Source organism: Pseudorasbora parva, chromosome 18, assembly GCF_024679245.1.
Source record: "Pseudorasbora parva isolate DD20220531a chromosome 18, ASM2467924v1, whole genome shotgun sequence".
NCBI lineage: Eukaryota > Metazoa > Chordata > Actinopteri > Cypriniformes > Gobionidae > Pseudorasbora > Pseudorasbora parva.
In genome coordinates this window covers 39,088,885-39,111,382 of record NC_090189.1, presented here as the reverse complement: position 1 = coordinate 39,111,382, position 22,498 = coordinate 39,088,885, and the positions used below count along the sequence as shown (strand labels likewise).

General features: G+C 39.7%; 2 protein-coding genes, 1 long non-coding RNA gene and 1 pseudogene across 3 annotated transcripts in view; 3 read left to right on the top strand and 1 right to left on the bottom strand.

The window, feature by feature from the left end:
- The window catches only part of zmp:0000001268 (CYTL1 domain-containing protein), a 49,702-nt gene extending 30,631 nt beyond the window's left edge, over window positions 1-19,071 (top strand). Inside the window, exons 3-5 of the mRNA XM_067423578.1 lie at window positions 6,643-6,956; window positions 7,776-7,922; window positions 16,830-19,071. Coding sequence (XP_067279679.1) covers window positions 6,643-6,956; window positions 7,776-7,922; window positions 16,830-16,880 — 512 coding nt within the window. The 3' untranslated portion in view covers window positions 16,881-19,071. The remainder of the gene's footprint in view (window positions 1-6,642; window positions 6,957-7,775; window positions 7,923-16,829) is intronic.
- LOC137047216 (5S ribosomal RNA) lies at window positions 3,027-3,143 on the bottom strand (annotated as a pseudogene).
- Window positions 8,681-13,461, top strand: LOC137047034 (uncharacterized). The gene is made up of 3 exons (XR_010899143.1): window positions 8,681-8,921; window positions 9,021-9,123; window positions 13,187-13,461. It is a non-coding gene; the product is annotated as an uncharacterized lncRNA (long non-coding RNA).
- A 2,481-nt stretch (window positions 19,072-21,552) lies between the features above and the next one.
- The window catches only part of stk10 (serine/threonine kinase 10), an 89,847-nt gene continuing 88,901 nt past the window's right edge, over window positions 21,553-22,498 (top strand). Inside the window, exon 1 of the mRNA XM_067423575.1 lies at window positions 21,553-21,984. Coding sequence (XP_067279676.1) covers window positions 21,826-21,984 — 159 coding nt within the window. The 5' untranslated portion in view covers window positions 21,553-21,825. The remainder of the gene's footprint in view (window positions 21,985-22,498) is intronic.

The following is a 22,498-nucleotide window of genomic DNA, read 5'->3' as shown; positions in this document are numbered from 1 at the left end:
TTAAGCTGATGCCACCGGGGTGGCGGTGCCGCAGCTTTAATGTTTCTTTTTGTTGTTTGTTTTTGCAGGAGGAGTTTGTTTATTTTTTGTTTTCCGTGGACTATGGACCTTAACAGACATTTACAGGTTATGCAGCAGGTAAACTCCAAGTATATCCGTCAACAGGGGGCGGGTGTAAAGGAGTTTGCCTGCCAGTTCCTCAAAGAGGTGCATCACCTGTACCTTAATGAGACAGAGAAGGCAGAGGTGTTTAACCAGTGGTCCCTGTTCCGGTGGTCCCTGTTCGGGTGGTCTCGAGACGGAGGAGGAGAAGGAAGGCTCCCTCCGTGCCTGTTCCAGTGGTCCCAGTTCCGGTGGTCCCTGTGCCAGTGGTCCCTGTGCCAGTGAATCGTGTGCTGGTGGTCCCGATGCCGGTGGATCGTATTCCGGTGGTCCCTGTGCTGGTGGACTCTGTGCCGGTGAACACTGCTGGACCAGAGAAGTTTCCCCGGCGCCCTGCCCTGCCTGCTCCACTGAGGCGCCCTGCTCTGCCTCTGCCACTGAGGCGCCCTGCTCTGCCTGTGCCACTGAGGAGCCCTGCTCTGCCTGTGCCACTGAGGAGCCCTGCTGTGCCTCTGCCACTGAGGAGCCCTGCTGTGCCTCTGCCACTGAGGAGCCCTGCTGTGCCTCTGCCACTGAGGAGCCCTGCTGTGCCTCTGCCACTGAGGAGCCCTGCTGTGCCTCTGCCACTGAGGAGCCCTGCTGTGCCTCTGCCACTGAGGAGCCCTGCTGTGCCTCTGCCACTGAGGAGCCCTGCTGTGCCTCTGCCACTGAGGAGCCCTGCTCTGCCTCTGCCACTGAGGAGCCCTGCTGTGCCTCTGCCACTGAGGAGCCCTGCTGTGCCTCTGCCACTGAGGAGCCCTGCTGTGCCTCTGCCACTGAGGCGCCCTGCTCTGCCTGCGCCACTGGGGCGCCCTGCTCTGCCTGCGCCACTGGGGCGCCCTGCTCTGCCTGCGCCACTGGGGCGCCCTGCTCTGCCTCTGCCACTGAGGCGCCCTGCTCTGCGTCTGCCACTGAGGAGCCCTGCTCTGCCTCTGCCACTGGAGCGCCCTGCTCTGCCTCTGCCACTGGAGCGCCCTGCTCTGCCTCTGCCACTGAGGAGCCCTGCTCTGCCTCTGCCACTGAGGCGCCCTGCTCTGCCTGCGCAACTGGGGCGCCCTGCTCTGCCTCTGCCACTGAGGAGCCCTGCTCTGCCTGCGCCACTGGGGCGCCCTGCTCTGCCTCTGCCACTGAGGAGCCCTGCTCTGCCTCTGCCACTGAGGAGCCCTGCTCTGCCTCTGCCACTGAGGAGCCCTGCTCTGCCTCTGCCACTGAGGAGCCCTGCTCTGCCTCTGCCACTGAGGAGCCCTGCTCTGCCTGTGCCACTGGGGCGCCCTGCTCTGCCTCTGCCACTGGGGCGCCCTGCTCTGCCTGGGCCACTGGGGCGCCCTGCTCTGCCTCTGCCACTTTGGCACCCTGCTCTGCCTCTGCCACTTTGGCGCCCTGCTCTGCCTCTGCCACTGAGGCGCCCTGCTCTGCCTCTGCCACTGAGGCGCCCTGCTCTGCCTGGGCCACTGGGGCGCCCTGCTCTGCCTCTGCCACTTTGGCACCCTGCTCTGCCTCTGCCACTTTGGCACCCTGCTCTGCCTGTGCCACTGAGGCGCCCTGCTCTGCCTCTACCACTGAGGAGCCCTGCTCTGCCTGCGCCACTGAGGAGCCCTGCTCTGCCTGCGTCACTGAGGAGCCCTGCTCTGCCTGTGCCGTTGGGGCGTCCTGCTCTGCCTGCGCCGACCCGAGCAATTAAATAGGCAGGTGAAATGAGGTGAAGTTGGTGGTGATGATGATTGCTGTGATCAGTGACCATGCCTCTAACACAACCACACACACATCTTTAGAAAATGAGCCAGTGAATCCATAAACTGTGACAGTACCCCTCACCCTAGGAGCGTCTCCTAAGAGGAACTTACCTGTCGATTGTAATCATCGATATGGAGTGATCCAGTATGTCTCTAGCAGGGACCCAACTTCTCTCCTTCGGACCGTAAACTTCCCAGTCCACCAAGTAATGAAATCCGTGTTCCCTCCACCTAGAATCCAGAATACGGTTGACCAAATAAGTGGGATCCCCATCTGTGAGTCACTTATTTTATGCATCTGGGAATAAAATAAGGGCTTTATTCTGGATATATGGAAAGCGGGTGAATTCTCCCGTACGCGGGAGGTAGTTTGAGGCAGACTGCCACCAGACTAGGGATCTTGGTGACAGGGTATGGGTCAATTCATTTAAGAGCAAGCTTATTAGAAACAGAATGCAAAGGAATATTCTTTTTAAAGGAAAAAAGTAAAACAAAACAATTGCATAATTTATTCATGGTGCAATTCTGTAATTCTGAGTAGCTATACTAAGTCAAGAGTAAATATAAAGTAAATATACTCTCTGCAGTACTTTTTTAGTTTATAGTTTAGTTCTCTCTCTCAAAATGGCCACTCCCCTTGCCGTATATACTGACATGTTCCTGGGGCTGGCCTCCACTGTCTATTTGGAGGATGATAAAATAAATAATAATTTGTTACATTTATATAGCGCTTTTCTAGGCACTCAAAGCGCTTTACATAGAAGAGGGAATCTCCTCAACCACCACCAATGTGCAGCACCCACCTGGATGATGCGACGGCAGCCATATTGCGCCAGAATGCTCACCACACACCAGCTTATGGTGGAGAGGAGATCGAGTGATGAAGCCAATCAGGATATGTGGAAGATTAGGAGGCCATTATGGACAGGGGCCAATGGGCAAATTTGGCCAGGATGCCGGGGTTACACCCCTGCTCTTTATCGAAGGACATCCTGGGATTTTTAACGACCACAAAGAGATGGGACCTCTGTTTAACGTCTCATCCAAAAGACAGTGCTCTTTGACAGTACAGTGTCCCCATCACTATACTGGGGTGTTAGGACCCACACAGACCACAGGGTGAGCGCCCCCTGCTGGCCTCACTAACACCTCTACCAGCAGCTACCTGGTTTTCCCAGTTGGTCCCCCATCCAGGTACTGGCCAGGCTCAGCCCTGCTTAGCTTCAGTGGGAAACCAGTCTTGGGCTACAGGGTGATATGGCTGCTGATGATTTGTTACTTTCATGTAGGATTGAATGAACCCTTATATTCGATGAAACCATTGATAAGTAAAAACTGCACAACAGTACATTCTGCACAACATACATTCTGCACAACATACATTCTGCACAACATACATTCTCTATGCCCTCCCGCTGAGCCGGTCTACTCCAGAAAAAACACTTCTCTCCATGCCAGTGCTCTCTGCCAAGAGCCATCTACCAAGATTGCCCCTGGCATGCAAGAGCCCTCTGCCAAGTGCCTGTGACCTCTCCAGTCCACATCCAAAGTCTTGTCAAATCTCCAGTCCCCGTCCAGAGTCCAGTGACATCTGCAGTCCCTGACCAGAATCCAGTGATGCTCCAGCCCCTGACCAGAGTTCAGTGATGACTCTGTATCCTGTCCCGAGTCCAGTGATGGCACCATCTCCTGTCCAGAGTCCAGAGAGAGCTTTGTCTCCTGTCCAGAGAGAGCTTTGTCTCCTGTCCAGAGTCCAGAGAAAGCTTTGTCTCCTGTCCAGAGTCCAGAGAGGACTTTGTCTCCTGTCCAGAGAGAGCTTTGTCTCCTGTCCATAGTCCAGAGAGAGCTTTGTCTCCCGTCCATAGTCCAGAGAGAGCTTTGTCTCCCGTCCATAGTCAAGAGAGAGCTTTGTCTCCTGTCCAGAGTCCAGAGAGAGCTTTGTCTCCTGTCCAGAGTCCAGAGAGAGCTTTGTCTCCTGTCCATAGTCCAGAGAGAGCTTTGTCTCCTGTCCATAGTCCAGAGTGAGCTTTGTCTCCTGTCCAGAGTCCAGAGAGAGCTTTGTCTCCTGTCCAGAGTCCAGAGAGAGCTTTGTCTCCTGTCCATAGTCAAGAGAGGACTCCAGCACATAAGTTCACTCTAGACTCTGTAGCTGCTTCCAAAAATTTGGAATTTTGGAACTGTCGAATCCGCTGTGCCCCCCTGAACTGTTGAACCTTCCCTGGTCTCCTGAGTTGCCGGCACCACCAAGGATCCCTATGGCACTGGTACCGCCACAGAAGCTTCCTCCTTAAGGGGGTCGCACACCGGACGCGGAGCTCGGCGGCGCGACCGAGTCGCGTGTGCAACCCCGTTTAGTGCGACCCCGTTTAGTGCGACCCCGTTTAGACTCGACTGCCCCTTGTCGGTCCTCCAGAATGTCCCCACCCCCCATCCCTGTAAAGTTATTATGGAATGAGGACACACCTTCTGGATAGGGGGGAGTACTGTCACACATTTAGTTTGTTTATTGCTTTGTTTTGTTCCTTTGTTAATTTTCCCACCACTCCTTTCCATTGTGACTGTCATTATGAGTTCAGCTGTGTTGTAAATCATCTTGTTTCTGTCGGTTATTTATAATAATAATTTGTTCGATTTATATAGCGCTTTTCAAGGCACTCTATAAGCGCGTAACTTAACCTGCACCCTTCCCTGCACTCAATCATCATCACCACCAAATTCACCTAATTTCACCTGCCTATTTAGAGAGTTCTGTTCTTCTTCCATTTACAAGAATGGAGTAAAATCTAATTCTTCAATCATGAAAATTGTAGCTTTTATCTGAAAAATCCAAAGGGATTTTTCCCTTTGTAAAAGTCTTTGTAATCTATCACTCTTTCTAATAGAGCCAGTTACAGTTTCTAAAACAATAATTTTTATGGAAGATGGATTAGAATCATGTATGAATGCATGATGTACTGCCATAGGGTCTTTGTTTCTTGTACGAATTGCATTTTTGTGATCCCATAATCTGTTTTACAACATTTAGTCTGCCCCACACAGACACAGTTACAGGGACATTGAAGCCTATACATTTCAATTGTTCTCTTACAATTAATGAAGGATCTAATTGAATACATTTTCTTTGTACAGACATATACACATGATTCAGTTTGAATTACATTGCCACAGTGAGTGCAATGTCCACTCTTAATCATTCCTCGTATTTCTCTGTCCAACCCTGTTGTCCATTGAATCTCCGTTTCATGTCATGTAACGCAAAACTCTAATTGTGGGAGCCTTTCTATAGCTCACATCTGGAGATTCCTGAAGAATCTCACGTATATTGGATCAAACTGAATAGCCCCCCCCCCCCCCCTCCCCCGTTCCTATTAATAGTACACTTAATTTCATGCAAGACAGTACTCTGTTCCATGACAAAATGTTTCTTCATGATATAGCCTGTTTGAAACCCAACCTAAGAGATGCTTCTGGGATTACTTCACAAAATCCTTGTTCCAAGATGCTTTTTTTAATCGCGTTCTTTAAGTTATTTCACCTACTACTTTTAACTAATATAGTAACAAAATTAACTAATGTGAAGGAATTACTTAAATAAACATAACTAACATTTATTTTTCTTGGAGGATTAACATTGATATGCATCCTTGGGCCAAAGTTAGTCTGTCTGAAGATAACAAAAGGGGAAACAGAACTAGACAGCTGTCTAGTTTTGTTATATATAACCTCATGACCCTAACAGAAAGCTGAACGCATCAAGGAATCCAAAGAGACCTCATAACAAAGTGTGATAGTGTTCAAAAGGGGCGAGACATCTTTCAAATCAGCAAAGCTTCGACTAGGAAACTATATCAATTTGAGGATACATTTGTAAGTGTTTGTAAGCACATACATTTGTCAATTTGAACATTTTTAAAAAGAGTCTAAGTATGCTAGAGTGTAATAAAAAAAGATAGACATCAAATGATGAGTTTTTTGGTTTTGTTTAGGCCACTGTCCCTCAAAATGTCTTTGCATGGCCCTGGTAATTACTGAATGAGATCAGCCACGTTAAGAAATAAAAGCTAACTATGACAAATTGTAAAAAATAACTGATTTCCTAATAGCACTATTAACTTGATGACATGAGACATGAGACAATAATAATTAACATGAATATTTAAATCTGTTGGATTTTGCAAGTATTTAAGACTGAAATTATTATTTTATTTTTTTACTGTAAGGGAATACTAAGATTTGTTATGTTTTAAAAGCTATTACAATAATGAAAATATGACATGTTTTTGGTGAGTTTATCATGTAATACATTTCTCGTAATGTAAAAATTGTTATTACATGATTAGCTCAAGATATTACATTTTGAGAAAATTATTACTGGTACATTATGAACTTTTTGTAACAATAATAATATAATACTTATTACAGTATGTGCAGCTTTTTCATTATGTGAAGTTATTACATTAAAGTTGATACAGACATTAACAAATACTTTACAATACTGAAGTATTTAACCTCAATCTGTTCTTCATTGGCACTGCTGTCCTCTTGGTAAACAAGCACATTAACTATCTTTATTGGGGCAAAATTGTTGGTTGTAATTTGTGCAAAACATTTTTGTGGTGATTTTTGACATGATTCATGTTTGTTCAGTTTGTTTACACAACTTGACCGCAAAACCACAAGCGGATAAGACAATGATGTGAATTCCAGGCTGATTCATAAATCATATCATGTTTGGTAATCAACACAACATGTTTGAATATAAATGCAGTGCGCAGACAGAAGTGTTGCTCACAGGGAGCAGACAGCATGCTTGCACACACAGCACTGGTTCTGGTTCTGATGCCCGTGGTTTGGGCTCAGCCTTACCCTATCCCACCAACATGTTACACGAAAGTGCTGAACATGGCTAAAGAGATCACTCAAACAGCGGCGGAAATCAAACAAGACCACAGCACTGTAAGTCTAACACGTCCAATTGAGGTGAGTACAATAATGCATGACAAAAAAACAAAACTTTTGTTGTGCTTTGTGTTGCAGAATAGATGCACGGCTCACCTGCCCAACCTCTACATCGATGTCCATGTAAGTACCAAACTAAATGCAGAATGACACTCAACATTTGAGAGATAAAGCTTGCCATTAAATTCAGTAAATTTTATGAAAAATTTCATGACATCACTTGAAAAAAATCACAGCAATTGGCAACTTGTTAGCACTATAAAATGTTAAAAACTACAACATGAAAACAGCTATTGCTATGCAAAAGTCAGTCCAACTGACTTAAAAACCGCCATGTGGTTTGTCAAAGGTGCCACGCTACCACAATTGTCTACAGGGACATTCACGTATCTCGAAAACACTCCGTCGGCCTATGACATTGGAGCATCTGTCAGACAAGTTTAACGGTGGCCAATGGGAATGAAGCTCACTGGGCCTGTTTGACTCACTGCCCTCGATTGGCCACTGGGGCGCCTTCACATTTTTTACATGCGTTAAGGATTGAATAACACATGATTTTCCGCACGTCCATGACACTTACAACATAAAGTTAATCTCTTCATTATGAGCAACTTTGCCTCTAGGACCACTGCTGTCAGTCAGATTATTTAAATAAATATGGGAGATTATTTCAAAAACCTTTTTGCAAACTAGTCCTAGGTTTTTGGCTCAACCTCAATAACTGTTAAACAAATTTAAACTACTATACTTCCTTAGAAAAATTGCCTGTATTGGCTGTTCATTTTCCCCCATCTATGAAGAAGTTACATGCTAAATAAAACTGCTCGCAGCTATATTTATTATTATTACAATTAAGTACATTCCTCCCACCCGCATTCTATGTCTGCTACAAAATATGTTAAAGGCCTTGTATTGTCATTCATATGTTGTTTTTGATGACAGAACGCGTGTGTAATTTCCACCATGAACACTTATCTGTCTCTGCTGGGCGTGCTGAGAGAACGCAGATGTTCCTACACCAGGAAAGTGCAAAGCCTCGCTTCTATGATCAGACAACTCCAAATCATTATGTTACAAAAATGTCATGGGGTAGGTCCAGCATTCATTTATTTATATATTCACCTAAAGGATTATTAGGAACACAGGCTCAATTTCTCATTAATGCAATTATCTAATCAGCCAATCACATGGCAGTTGCTTCAATGCATTTAGGGGTGTGGTCCTGGTCAAGACAATCTCATGAACTCCAAACTGAATGTCAGAATGGGAAAGAAAGGAGATTTAAGCAATTTGGAGCGTCTGAGTATTTCACAATCTGCTCAGTTACTGGGATTTTCACACACAACCATTTCTAGGGTTTACAAAGAATGGTGTGAAAAGGGAAAAACATCCAGTATGGGGCAGTCCTGTGGGCGAAAATGCCTTGTTGATGCTCGAGGTCAGAGGAGAATGGGCCGACTGATTCAAGCTGATAGAAGAGCATTTGTGAAGCCACAACACACACAACCTTGGGGCGGATGGGCTACAACAGCAGAAGACCCCACCGAGTACTGCTCATCTCCACTACAAATAGGAAAAAGAGGCTATACCAAAATTGGACAGTTGAAGACTGGAAACATGTTGCCTGGTCTGATGAGTCTCGATTTCTGTTGAGACATTCAGATGGTAGAGTCAGAATTTGGCATAAACAGAATGAGAACATGGATCCATCATGCCTTGTTACCACTGTGCAGGCTGGTGGTGGTGGTGTAATGGTGTGGGGGATGTTTTCTTGGCAAACTTTATACACCAATTGGGCATCGTTTAAATGCCACGGCCTACCTGAACATTGCACTGTTAGCAATTGATGTAATTTTTACAGTAAATTTTACAACAACTTATTGTATTCATTTTTTTATTGTAAATGCAAATGCATGATGGGAAATTTATGGACAGTCTTGTAATTTTGTTGTAACTACACTGTAAAAGCATTATTTTACAGCCACCGCATAGCATTGTGGGATTCCTACTATTTGAATTTTGAAATTGCGCGGCACTGTGGCGGCCAATGCACCAGAATCAAACATTTTTGGAAGGAACACATCTCAGGTATGAAACGTTAACATGAAATCTATTTTTATAAGTCCATGGATATATTAATACTGGTGATATGAGTGAGTGGTGATTGTTTCGTTTGGTATTTTTCAGTGACATCTCAGTGACTTGACACTCCCGGTAAAAAACACCACGAACCGACTGCGGTGAAGCGGCGTCTTTACTCAAACCATCCGGGAAAAGTTACCACATCCAGGTACGAAATATTCACAATTTTTCGTTTGGTATATTTCAGTAACATTAGCTAGAGTAACGTCAGTTCTCTATAACGTTAGCTCAACTCTCATCATTAAACTCAAAATGATTAGTTTGTTCTTTTTTTTGCTGAAGGAGATACAAAGACCCGAGTCTGTAAAATGATCCAAACTTTGGATCTACGGTGTTCTGTGGAAAGTTTTTTTTATGGCGCGCTTGACTTCTGAGAAGAACGTCACGTCTGCCTCCTGTCAGTGAGTTAGTTTATAAAGGTAACGTTAGCTTATGTTTGCTCTTTTCTTATTTTTCGTTTGGTATATTTCAGTAACATTAGCTATAGTAATGTTAGATCTCTATAACGTTAGCTCAACTCGCATGATTCAACTCAAAATGATTAGTTCGTTAATTTTGCTTAAGGAGATTCAAAGATCCGAGTCTGTAAAATGATCCAAACTTTGGATCTACGGTGGTCTGTGCTGTGGAAAGATTTTTATTACGCGCTTGACCTCTGAGAAGATTGGAGAAGGGTATTCCTGCACAACCGGAGGCTGCAGTTTCAGGACCCCAGTTCTAAGACCGCAGTTCTAGGACCCTAGTTTTTTGTGACAGCACCACCTACCGAATTGAATCACCAAAACACTAATTTAAGATGGACGATGGACACCTATCAGACTGTGAGTACCGATATTCAATCAAGTTTTATAATGTTTAAACAAAACAAAATAGCCAAAGTGAGAGCTGCTAACTATGAATTAATAATTAATTCAGACGAATTAAGAATTTGTGTGCTAGTTTTATTAACTACTATGATGTTCTTGATCGTGGTGTGGCTGAGATTTATTAAATCCTTTTTGATTTTTAATGACTATAATACATCTAGCCAGCTGCCAGCACATTAATTAAACTTAAGAAGATGACAAAAGCATGTTGTTGTAGGGTGTGTACGATTACCTGTAGCTTACTGTATTAGTGGGCAAACTTGCTGAATACTCATTGTTTTTCCATAGTTAAGAATAACATATTCTTACACAACTGCTCTGACTGCCTGGTTGCACTACAATATTAGTCTGTCTAAATGATGCATAATGTTTGACAAGTTCAGCCATTTATACTTTGGCTACGTTCTTATAGCCTGTAGTGATATATTTTTGCTGTGAAGGATTAAAATGATTAAAATTAATCTTTAATTTAAAAAAAATAATTTTTCTGTATGAATCTTGCACAAATGTTTTTTGTTATCCTTGGAGCTAGACTGAAAAGACTGGGCATAATATTGCAGTGATTAATAAATGCATATTTAGCTACTCCAAACAAATATTATTATTTTCCATTCTGCATATCATGTAAATTTCATAATGTAACCGAGATGGCAATGGCTTTTGACATGTGTTACCTTTTTTGTTGCTTTTAGGGATTGCCACGCCATCGCTGTGGAAATGACTGCGGGATAAATTCTCAGTGTTTTTTGTTGTTGTTGTTGTTTTTTAGGTTTTTTTGTTGTTGTTGCCAAGTATATGCTAATATAGTATCTGTCAATGTCACACATCTTTCAGCTGGACATACCTTTCATCAGAAAGTGGTGTGTCTTCTTCTGATGGAGCGCTTCAAAATAGGAGGGTATTATAACAATATATTTGTATTCATCTCTGTAACAGTTGCTGGTTTTTATAACTTGTGCAGTTTTTGTTTTTTGTTTTTTTTATCTACAGTTAATTTTGTGTCATGGCTCATTTATCAATGTTCACCAGATTAGTATAATGACTGTCAGTCGTCATCCATTTAGCTTAGGAAGGTATATAGGAAATGTTTAAAGTAGTTGCCTTATGCTACTATGCTACTTCAACTGTAAAGTATATGGTCTCAATTGGTGGATATTGCTCTTATATACTTACAAATTTGGAGTTTGGAATTAGACATGAGTAACATTAATATTCTGTTTGGCTTTCTCTTTCTACAACTCCAACAGTGCACAAGTGTTAAATCGGATATATCCATCCCGTCTGTGCAGCAACTGATGAAAAAAGGGGTCTTTTTGGTGCTGTTGTTATTGCAAAAATGACATAAATATATATTCTTCAATCATTCTTGAGTCTTGTCTTGCCTTTAGTGACTGCATATACTGATTCCATCTTTATTTGACCTGATACTGAACTAATTAGTTAAACTTAAGGAGGTAAATCAATATATAATTCAAGAAATTAAGGTTTAAGGTACTCAACTTTTGTTTAAAGATTGATATACATTTTTCATTTATATTTTGTGTAAATTAATTTGTTTAAATTTAAAATTGTGCATCAAAGTAGGTATTACGCACTTTGTAATTAACGTCTGATGCATTTTGAATTTTAAAAATCACATAAAATATAGTCCTGAGATTAAATATCTTGATACTATGTAGGCTACTAACTAAACCACCTGGGTCATAGACCTGAGGTCCTGAAACTGCAGCACACCGCTATATCATCCAGTTCTGTAGGTGGTGCTGTCACAAAAAACGAGGGTCCTAGAATTGCGGTCCTGAAACTGGGGTCCTGAAACTGCAGCCTCCGGTTGTGCAGGAATATACTACTGGAAGATTGTCACGTCTGCCTCCTGTCAGTGAGTTAGTTTAAAAAGGTAGCTGTTTGCTCTTTTCTTATAACTGTTAAAGCATATATCAAGAACAGATTTTATAACATTATTGTATATATATAATTATTAATTAATTATTATAATAAATATATATAATTATATATATATATATTTTTTTTTTTTTTTTGTCCGTTTCGCTGTTTTGCCGAACATAGCTTGCTAGCTCCTGTCATTCTGTTTGTAATCTAGCTAACGATAAAGTGCCTTAAACTGAACTGCGCACGTTCATCTGAGAAAAATTATTTCTAAGTGTAGTAATCATAAAAGGTGTCTTTTTTTTTTTTTTGCACGTGCTGAAAGTCCGGTGGTCTGTGGAAAGTTTTTTTTATAGCGGGCTTTGACTTTGAGAAGAACGTCTCGTCTGCCTCCTGTCAGTGAGTTAGTTTAAAAAGGTAGCTTATGTTTGCTCTTTTCTTATAACTGTTAAAGCATATATCAAGAACAGATTTTATGAAGAACAGTGGTGTGTATATACAAACATTATTGTATATATTTGTATAAATATATTTTTTGTCCGTTTTGCTGTTTTGCCGAACATAGCGGCTAGCTCCTGTCAGCGATAGTGCCAAATCTTAAACTGAACTGTGCACGTTCATCTTAGAAAAAACATTTTCAAGTGTGTAGTTATCATAAAAGGTGTCTTCTCATTTTTTTGCACTTGCTGAAAGTCCGGTGGTCTGGAAAGTTTTTTTATAGCGGGCTTTGACTTCTGAGAAGATCGTCTCGTCTGCCTCCTGTCAGTGAGTTAGTTTAAAAAGGTAGCTTATGTTTGCTCTTTTCTTATAACTGTTAAAGCATATATCAAGAACAGATTTTATAACATTATTGTATATATTTGTATAAATATATTTTTTGTCCGTTTTGCTGTTTTGCTGAACATAGCGGCTAGCTCCTGTCAGTTTGTAATACGATAAAGTGCCAAATCTTAAACTGAACTGTGCACGTTCATCTTAGAAAAAATATTTTCAAGTGTGTAGTTATCATTAGGTGTCTTCTCATTTTTTTTGCACTTGCTAAAAGTCCGGTGGTCTGTGGAAAGGTTTTTTTTTTTTTTTTATGGCGGGCTTTGACTTCTGAGAAGATCGTCTCGTCTGCCTCCTGTCAGTGAGTTAACGTTAGTTTATAAAGGTAGCTTCTGTTTGCTCTTTTCTTATAACTGTTAAAACATTTATCAAGAACATTTTTTATAACATTATCGTATATATATATAATTTTTTTTTCTTCCTTTTTTTTCGTATAATCTTCCCTAATTTTGTAGAAGTTAATTCTGTAATTTTTTTAAATGTCTTTGAGTTGTTGATGGAGGGTGCGGGGGTCAAAGGAGATAATGTTCAAGTGGATCTGTGTAAGTCTTTCTCCACTTGAACATGAATTCATGTTAGGTGGCAATAGTGTGTTGTGCAGCTTTTAGTTATATTGTTAATGGGTTTCAGGAGAGATACTGCGCGGCGCAGACACATGGATTATGTCCATGGAAGGAGCATGTGTGATGGGGCCCCACAGCAACCTCCTGCATGGATTGGCAGCAGTCTTCGCTGCCTACTATGTCTTCAACTTGCAATATCCAGCAGAAGCCGCAAGCACACTTGAATTCATTCAGAGGTGTGTTTAAACATGGCACTGTCATGTTTAATTTTATAGGCATTGATTAGCTGTTTCAGGTGTGTTTGATTGGGATTGGATTTAAACTGTGCAGAACAGTGGCCCTCCAGGACCGAGATTGGGTACCCCTGCCTTAAAGGGTTAGTTCACCCAAAAATGAAAATTAGATGTTTATCTGCTTAGCCCAGTGCATCCAACATGTAGGTGTGTTTGTTTCTTCAGTAGAACACAAATGAAGATTTTTAACTCCAACCGTTGCTGCGCCAGTCATATAATGGGGTGAATAGGTAACAATTCTATGAGAGCAAAACAAACAAAAAAAACATGCTTAGACAATGTGCATAAAAAACCCTGCTGCTCCTGACGACACATTGATTTCTTAAGACACAAACCGATCGGTTTCTGTGAGAAACACACCACTATTTATGTTATTTATTTTTTTTACCTCATATCCCAACGAGTCTCATCAAGTTTTCCCATAGGCTATTACTTCCGTCTGGTGAGGTCAAGCTGGTGTGATCATCGTATATATTATGTAGAATCCTCATTCGGCCGATCCTAATGAGGTATCTATATATATATCTATGACTAATGAGGCATCTATATATATATATATATATATATATATATATATATATGATCGCACCATCTTGACCTTACCAGACGGAAGAAATAGCCTATGGGAAAACTTGATGAGACTCGTCGGGATATGAGGTAAAAAAAATTACATAAATACTGTTGAGTTTCTCACAGAAACCGATCGGTTCGTGTCTTAACAAATCAATGTGTCGTCAGGAGCAGCAGGGTTTTTGTGCACGTTGCCTAAGCATTTTTGTTTGTTTGTTTTGCTCTCATAGAGCCTTATCCATTCACATGATTATTTGACTGGCACACAGCAACGGTTGGAGTTAAAAATCTTAATTTGTGTTCTACTGAAGAACCAAACACACCTACTGTGTTGGATGCACTAGGGGGTAAGCAGATAAACATCAAATTTTAATTTTTGGGTGAACTAACCCTTTAATGTCTCATGTCATGGTTATGACCATGTCATATCAGTCTTAAATGTTACCTGATAAGTGTGTGTCCCCCCCCACTCTTCTGAGAAAACTGCTGGATTTTGAATTGGTGGGTAAGGGACATTAGTGGCAAGGGGACACTACAGGACAATAGGAGACATGTCAATAAACTTAAAGGGTTAGTTCACCCAAAAATGAAAATGATTTCATTAATTACTCACCCTCATGTCGTTGCACACCTGTAACACCTTCGTTCATCTTCAGAACACAAATGAAGATATTTTTGTTGAAATCTGATGGCTGAGAAAGGCTTCAGATAGGCCTCCATTGGCATTCAGTACATTCCCAACCACAAGACCAATAAAGGCACTAAAAACATCGATACAAAGTCCATCTCACTACAGTGGCTGTACAATAATTTTACAATGCAACGAAAATAGTTTTTGTGCACAAAAAAGAATCAAAATAATGACTTAATCTGCCAAGTTATTGTCTTCCATGTAGGTCTCTGTGAGCTCAGGCGATAGCGGCATTCCTCCTCTTCTGGGTCATGAACGGTGGATCTGCGTCATATTCTCGCGCATGCGTCGAGTTCACGTCAATAACTTGGTGGATAAAGTCATTATTTAGATTTTTGTGCGCACAATAACTTGTAAAGTTATTGTACCACGACTATAGTGAGATGGACTTTGTATCGATGTTTTTAGTGCCTTTATTGGTCTTGTGGTTGGGAATGTACTGAATGCCAATGGAGGCCTATCTGAAGCCTTTCTCAGCCATCAGCTTTCAACAAAAATATCTTCATTTGTGTTCTGAAGATAAACGAAGGTGTTACGGGTGTCCAACAACATGAGGGTGAGTAATTAATTAAATAATTTTCATTTTTGGGTGAACTAACCCTTTAATCACAATATTGGTTTGATGTGTTTGAAATTGCTGATTTTTTTCTCTTTTGTTATATTACTCGTGTAAAGCAATAGCAGATGGAAAGCATCTCTTGTGTTGCAATGTACAGGGACAGTGATTTTAAATGTTAAAGATTGTTGTAAATGAGTGATTGTGCATTGTGCACTCTGTGTTCTCTTAAATTTTAAGAGAAAATAAAAAAAAATATTAAAAAAATACGAAGTGTTTTGTTTTTCTTTGTAGAAGTTTGAAAGAGGACATTTATCCAAGTTACAACATTTAATTGTAATATTTACAATATTCTCTCCTGTGAAAATACAGGAAATCCCTAAAATTACAGGAAATTCCTGGCTACTGAGTTGCCGTAAATATAAAATTTTGCTGTAATATTTACAGTATTTTATCCTGTGAAAATACAGGAAATTCCTGTAAAAGTACCAGTAAATTTACATGATTGTATTGTATTAAATACAGTACCTTGTTGTAGTCATTTTACAATAACAGTCCTGTAAACTGTTTACAGTAAATTTACGGCAACTATTAGCCAGGAATTTCCTGTAAAATTACAAGAAATTTCTAACAGTGATTGTTTCTGACCATGTCCATCCCTTTATGAGCACCAGGGGGTGGCAGTGGCTCAGTGGTTCATGTAGGTTGTCTACAAACCAAAAGGTTGGTGGTTCAATCCCCGGTTCCACCTGACCAAGTGTCGAGGTGTCCATGAGCAAGACACCTAACCCCAGCTGCTCCCGACGAGCTGGATGGTGCCTTACATGGCTGACATCGCCGTCGGTGTATGAATGGGTGAATGTGAGGCAATATGTAAAGCGCTTTGGATGGCCATAGGGTCTGATAAAAGCTCTATATAAATGCAGTCCATTTACCATTCACCATGTACCCATCCTCTGATGATGCACCATGTCACAAAGCTCAAATTATTTCAAATTAGTTTCTTGAACATGACAATGAGTTCACTGCACTAAAATGGCCCCCACAGTCCCCAGATCTCAACCCAATAGAGCATCTTTGGGATGTGGTGGAACGGGAGCTTCGTGCCCTGGATGTGCATCCCACAAATCTCCATCAACTGCAAGATGCTATCCTATCAATATGGGCCAACATTTCTAAAGAATGCTTTCAGCACCTTGTTGAATCAATGCCACGTAGAATTAAGGCAGTTCTGAAGGCCAAAGGGGGTCAAACACAGTATTAGTATGGTGTTCCTAATAATCCTTTAGGTGACTTAATGTGTTCATGCATGTTTTTAAAGTCTACTTACTGTATATTTTAAAATATACCTGCATGTAATTACAGCTGTAATTTATTTCTGCAATTGCATCAATCTAAATCTCAATAGCAGCAAAAGCATGAACATGAACTTATGAATTTAAAAGTGCATTGTACTTTGTTTTGATGTAAGTACATAGATAAGGACACCTGATGTAAAGTGTGACCCGATTTTGTAATTATTTAATATACTTTTTTATACGTTTGCTTGGGTGTGCCCTTGATATTACTGGGTGCCTGAAAGGTTGTTTATCTGTTTCAGGACTTGGTTTACACCGATGATAACTGTGAGGCATTACATTACAGAGGATGAAGAGGCTGAACTCATTTAATACATCATTAGACGGAGTGTCGAGGATGATTGTACAGAGATCATAAAGAGCCTAAAACTCATCATGGTAACAGTGTCATTCAATCAGTATGACCAAAATCTTATATCAGGATATCATTCTATTTCATGATAACGATATATATCACAATATGTATGTTTTGTTGTTGCTTTGAATAAGGTTTTTATGATTTAAAAAATTGTTGATACCCATTGCAATTTCATATGATTCATTCTTATCACCATTTTCAATATAATAAAAAATATTAACACTAGCCTTGAAAAAACTCCGGAAAAAAAAACTGAATAATGAAAACAAACTACAATAGACAAAGTCACACATGAAATACTACCTGAAAGACTTCAAGAAATACTACATAAAATGAATACAAATCTAACGTATAAAAAACTATTCATAGTCCTTACTGTGTAAATTTGCATGCTGTCACTTTAAGACTGCACAGCTCTTTTATACTTTACGTTCACTTTAGACATACCTGCTTAAAACGTTCAAGCCCAATTAGGCTGCAAAATGTGCTTCATCTGCTTTAAAAATCTTTTTTTTTAAACTGCAATGTTTAAAAATGCATGCAAACAATACGCTTTCGTGACCACATAGCACAGCGACGTCATGCGAGCGTAACCGCGATAGAGACGATAGCCCATAATTTCTACCGGTATGTCACACGGAACATAATTTTACCATATAAGTTATAAGTTTATCAGTCCTCTTGTGCAGTAGAAAACACAGAGCAGACTCCCCAGACCAATGTTCAGTCTTAAACTGAGCTTGGTCTGGTGATAGCCAGTAATCAGTAGTTTGAAATGTAGTTTCTATTTGGCTGTATATCAGCACGGTTGTGACTGGGCCTTCCTTGTTTACAACCGGGCACTTATAAAGTCTTTGGCTCTTTGCCACCATAAAATGGTTTAATAATGTAACTGTCACTAAAGTCGACTATTGCAACCACTAACGGACCCTTTCTTATTATCAAATTCGGTATATATAATATTTATTGAACAATAATAGTTAAATTAACAACTAAAACCATAAAAAGACAATAGGAAATAAACACAAGCAAACAATTCAGTCAAACGTACAAAAGCAGCGTCCATACAGTTAAATTAAATATAGCCCAATGTTTAACATACGGAACATAATTTTACATATTACATATAATACATTTATGTTCCGTTAAACATACAGAATATAATTAAACATAATTTTCCCCTTCGAGAACCAGAGAGAACTGCTGCATTTACACTGCTATTATACACTCTAAAAATGCTGGGTTAAAAACAACGCAAGTCGGATTGGAAATGGACAAACCCATAATTGAACCCTAGTAAATTGACCCATTCAAACAACCCAATTTCTGGGTTTGTCCATTTTCAACCCAACTTGGGTTGTTTTTAACCCATCATTTTTTAGAGTGTACCATTTCAAAATTATATATATATGTTCCATTTAAAGCTACACTGTGTAACTTATTTAGTTTATTCTTAGCTAAGAACACTTAGTTCTTTCATAAATATATGTGCTCATTAATGTATATTTACTTCTTTCAAGTAATAAAGTATTCTCGTAAGTTTATAATATGCCATTGAAAATACATACGGGTGAGGGGTTCGAATGCCGGTCGCCATGTTGCCCCTCCATCTTGAAAGTACATTAGCCAAAGAGGGACATACCCGTAAATTCAAGCTTCGCCTTTCGCGTTTTAACACTCGATGGCACCGTGTCGAATGTGAAGAGGGGGATTGCCATGTCAATCTTGGACTAAATCGGCCACCGTAGGAGTTAAAACGAAATCAGAATTGAGAGGAACATGGTCATATACCTTTACACCGCTAGATGGGGGAAAATATCACACAGTGTAGCTTTAAATCCAAGTAAAACATTCAATACACCCAGACATTCACATAATCATGATTTCAGTTTTTGTTTTCAATGTTTAATTTTTTTTTATCACATGGTAATAAAATAGCATATTGCATGTTGCTGGGTAATAACTGGTCACGAAATCATATTCCAAAAATAAAGTACTTGTAATTAGATTATAATACATTTTAAAATAAAATGTATACTTTTCTTACATACAATAAACTACAGCAACATTAAAAATAATATCATAATAATTACTACATCTTATTAAAATATGAATAGATACAGCAGGTATGAATAATATTGTGTAACGGTTGCTTTTACATGTGGAACTCAATAACGCTTCGCAGACGGCAGAAGTTGATGCATTGGGAATAAAACATGGCTTGAATCACTCTGTTGTCTTTGCTTTCTCAAGGACCAACGACTCTAAAAGGAATTGAAGCGATGTCTATTCTCTTACACCCTGTCATAGCAGTTTTAATAAGACATGCAAATTGGGATTTTGACTGGAATGAATGATTGCCATATAAGCTTGCATCCCATAATTTAACAAACTGCACAATCCTCTGATTTACACCAAACAACCTAAATCTTCTTAAAAAATACAATCGTTGCTGCATTCGAGGTGTGCTTTCCAAGTAAATGAACAATCATAGACCACCAAGATACTTCCATCTTCTCAATGATATTATCATGAACGATCGCTGGACTGTAATCAACTAATATTTGTCATTTACAGCTTTTACAATAAATTGATTTATATTTCACACCACTGCACAAAATTCCCAATTTCGGACTGATATTCTGATATATCCTATTTTTTTCCCTAATAGACTTAGCCTAGTAAACATACTTCAGAAATAGCTACTCGTAATCAGACTACAGTTGATTTGATTGATTACATAAGTACCTAATAAAAACATAAATAAATAATTAATAAAAACATTAATAGCTTTTTATTGAACTCCTGTCTGGGAAACCCCGACATATGCAATATTTTAATGCACTTCATTTTGTTGAGAACAAAGTATGGAGTATATTTTCTTTCTCTTTCTATTTTTATATCAGTATGGTAAGATTATCCTGTTCAAATCACTGTGAAAACGAGTTCGGTCAAAAGTAATTCAAACTAGTAAAATTACCTAAAACGTGTCATTTAATGGATTATATTACTAACACATTTTTATTGTAATTTGTAATCAGTAACGAACTACAATTTGTAAGTAATCTGTTTGTTACGTGACACTGACTTAGATTGACAAAATCTTTTTCAAATATTTCTATAAATATTCACTTGAATAATATTACAAAATTGCTTATGTTTAAGTTTCATTAATTATCACAAAATGTATTTATGAATGGCATTTTAAACGTATTTTCGAATAACTAAACATATCAGTCAGGCATAACATTGTGACCACATTTCTAATAATGTGCTGGTCCCCCTTTTGCTGCCAAAACACCCCTGACTCGGGCACCAAGATGTTAGAAGCAGATCTTTTAAGGCCTGTAAGTTGGTCTGCAACAATGCTTAGGTGTCAAATAACATCCACATGGATGGAGGACCCAAGGTTTCCCAGCATTGCCCAAAGCATCACACTGCCTCCGCCGGCTCACCTTCTTCCCATAGTGCATCCTGGGGCCATGTGTTCCCCAGGTAAGCCACACACACACACACCGGCCATCCACGTGATGTAAAAGAACACATGATTCCTCAGACCAGCCCACCTTCTTCCATTGCTCCGTGGTCCAGTTCTGATGCTCACGTGCCACTGTTGGTGCTTTCGGCGGGGTCAGGGGTCAGCATGGGCACCCTGACTGGTCAGCGGCTATGCCGCCCCATACGCAACAAACTGAGATGCTCTGTGTATTCTGACACCTTTCTATCAGAACCAGCATTGACTTCTGGAGCAGTTTGAGCTCCAGTAGCTCGTCTGTTTGATCGGACCACACGGGCCAGCCTTCACTCCCCACGTGCTTCAATGATATTCTTATATGACATAAAATGTATTTGGAATCAGCAACAAACTACAATTCGTAAGTAATTTGTTTGCCACGAGATACTGACTGATTTAATGTACAAAATCTTTTTCAAATATTTCAATATATATTCAATTCTTTTATATGAAAATTGCTTATGTTAAAGTTGTTCCCCGTGACAGTTCACTTCAAAACTCACACAAATATATATATAAAACAAATATTTCATAAGAATATATGGATTTATGAATGGCATTTGTAAGTATTTTCAAAAAACTATACATTTAAGATATATGTCGCCATATATGCTAGCATAGGCCTATATTTAATGTTGCAATCTGTAAACATTTGTATTTGTAACTTTTTAAATGTTTATTGTGTTGAATATTGTATTCAATGTGTTCTTCATAAAGTGTTGTACAGAACTTTACAACGCTTTTTTTTGTAAGGAAAACAAGTCATGATGGTGTATAAAAAATATACTGTACAGTACATTTTTATACACCATCATGACTTGTTTTCATTGCAAAAAAAAGTACCTCGCATTAACCACAAGGTGGAGGTTGTGTGCAGCAGTTGTTGTTTTTCTAACTTCATATTTTATCTCTTTTTTTTCTGTGCGTCTTGACCAGATTATTACAAAACATGAAAACATAAATTAAAAATATAAAAACTGCTTGTTGCTAAATTAGGCTACGTTATGATGAACTTTAAAAACTACAGTTCCCATAGTTCTAGACAAAGTGTGCAGTGGGCGTGGCTCTGTGCCACACACGCACGCAACAGGCAGTGAGTGAACAGGTGAACACGAGTGTTTCACTCTCTTCAGACGGCGAATGTGTTCTCATGGATGAAGTGGAATAAGTCTATTGCAACTTGATGTTATTTTATTTGATCTTTTTTAAGTGATGAAGATGTCTATATTTCCCGTGGAGTGGCTAGTTTTCCGCCCAGGCGCTTTTGTTTTTTTTCTAAAGTAAACGAATTGATCTACATCATCATACATTTTTTTTTTTTTTTAGCATTTGAGGCTCTTAGAAGCTGTATTTTTATTTTTTTAAAATGGCTTTTGCCAAACTCAGCAAGATGATCCGATTTCCAGCAATTGACATCAAGAAGAAAACCAAGCAATATGAGCACGTTCATCGGGATGTAAATCCAAGCGACATTTGGGAAATTATCGGGGAACTGGGCGACGGTGCTTTCGGAAAAGTTTATAAGGTGAGTTAATAAACCTGTTAGACAGCAAAACGAAACTACAACGTATACTATGGTAAAGGTTTCGTTCATGAATATTGCCATCGTCATGTTAATGTCGCTTCGTAACCACTATTCAATATTCATGAGCCTCCCTTTAACCAGATTCGCTGATTGGCCAGCTAACTAGCGCATCTGCTTACCACTAGCGGTCTTTCATCCAATCACTGAGGCATGTTTGGTGTACGTCAGTTTTTCTAGTTAATATTCATAGAACAAGCCTTCAGCATAGTAGGGTTTTGAAAAGTTCTCGTAATTGGCAACCTGTTGTGCTCATGACATATTTAAACACTCTTATTGACACCCATTGTTGCGCTTTTTAGACTAAAACGCATCACATATAAAAACAAATTGTCCACAATATTTTTTATCATAGAACCTTTGATTTACTCAGAGATAAAGGATGTAAAAATTGTACCTTTAACTTGTCGCTGCTGTACGCTTAATTTAAATGTTGCCTCTTTTTTTACTCTTAAAA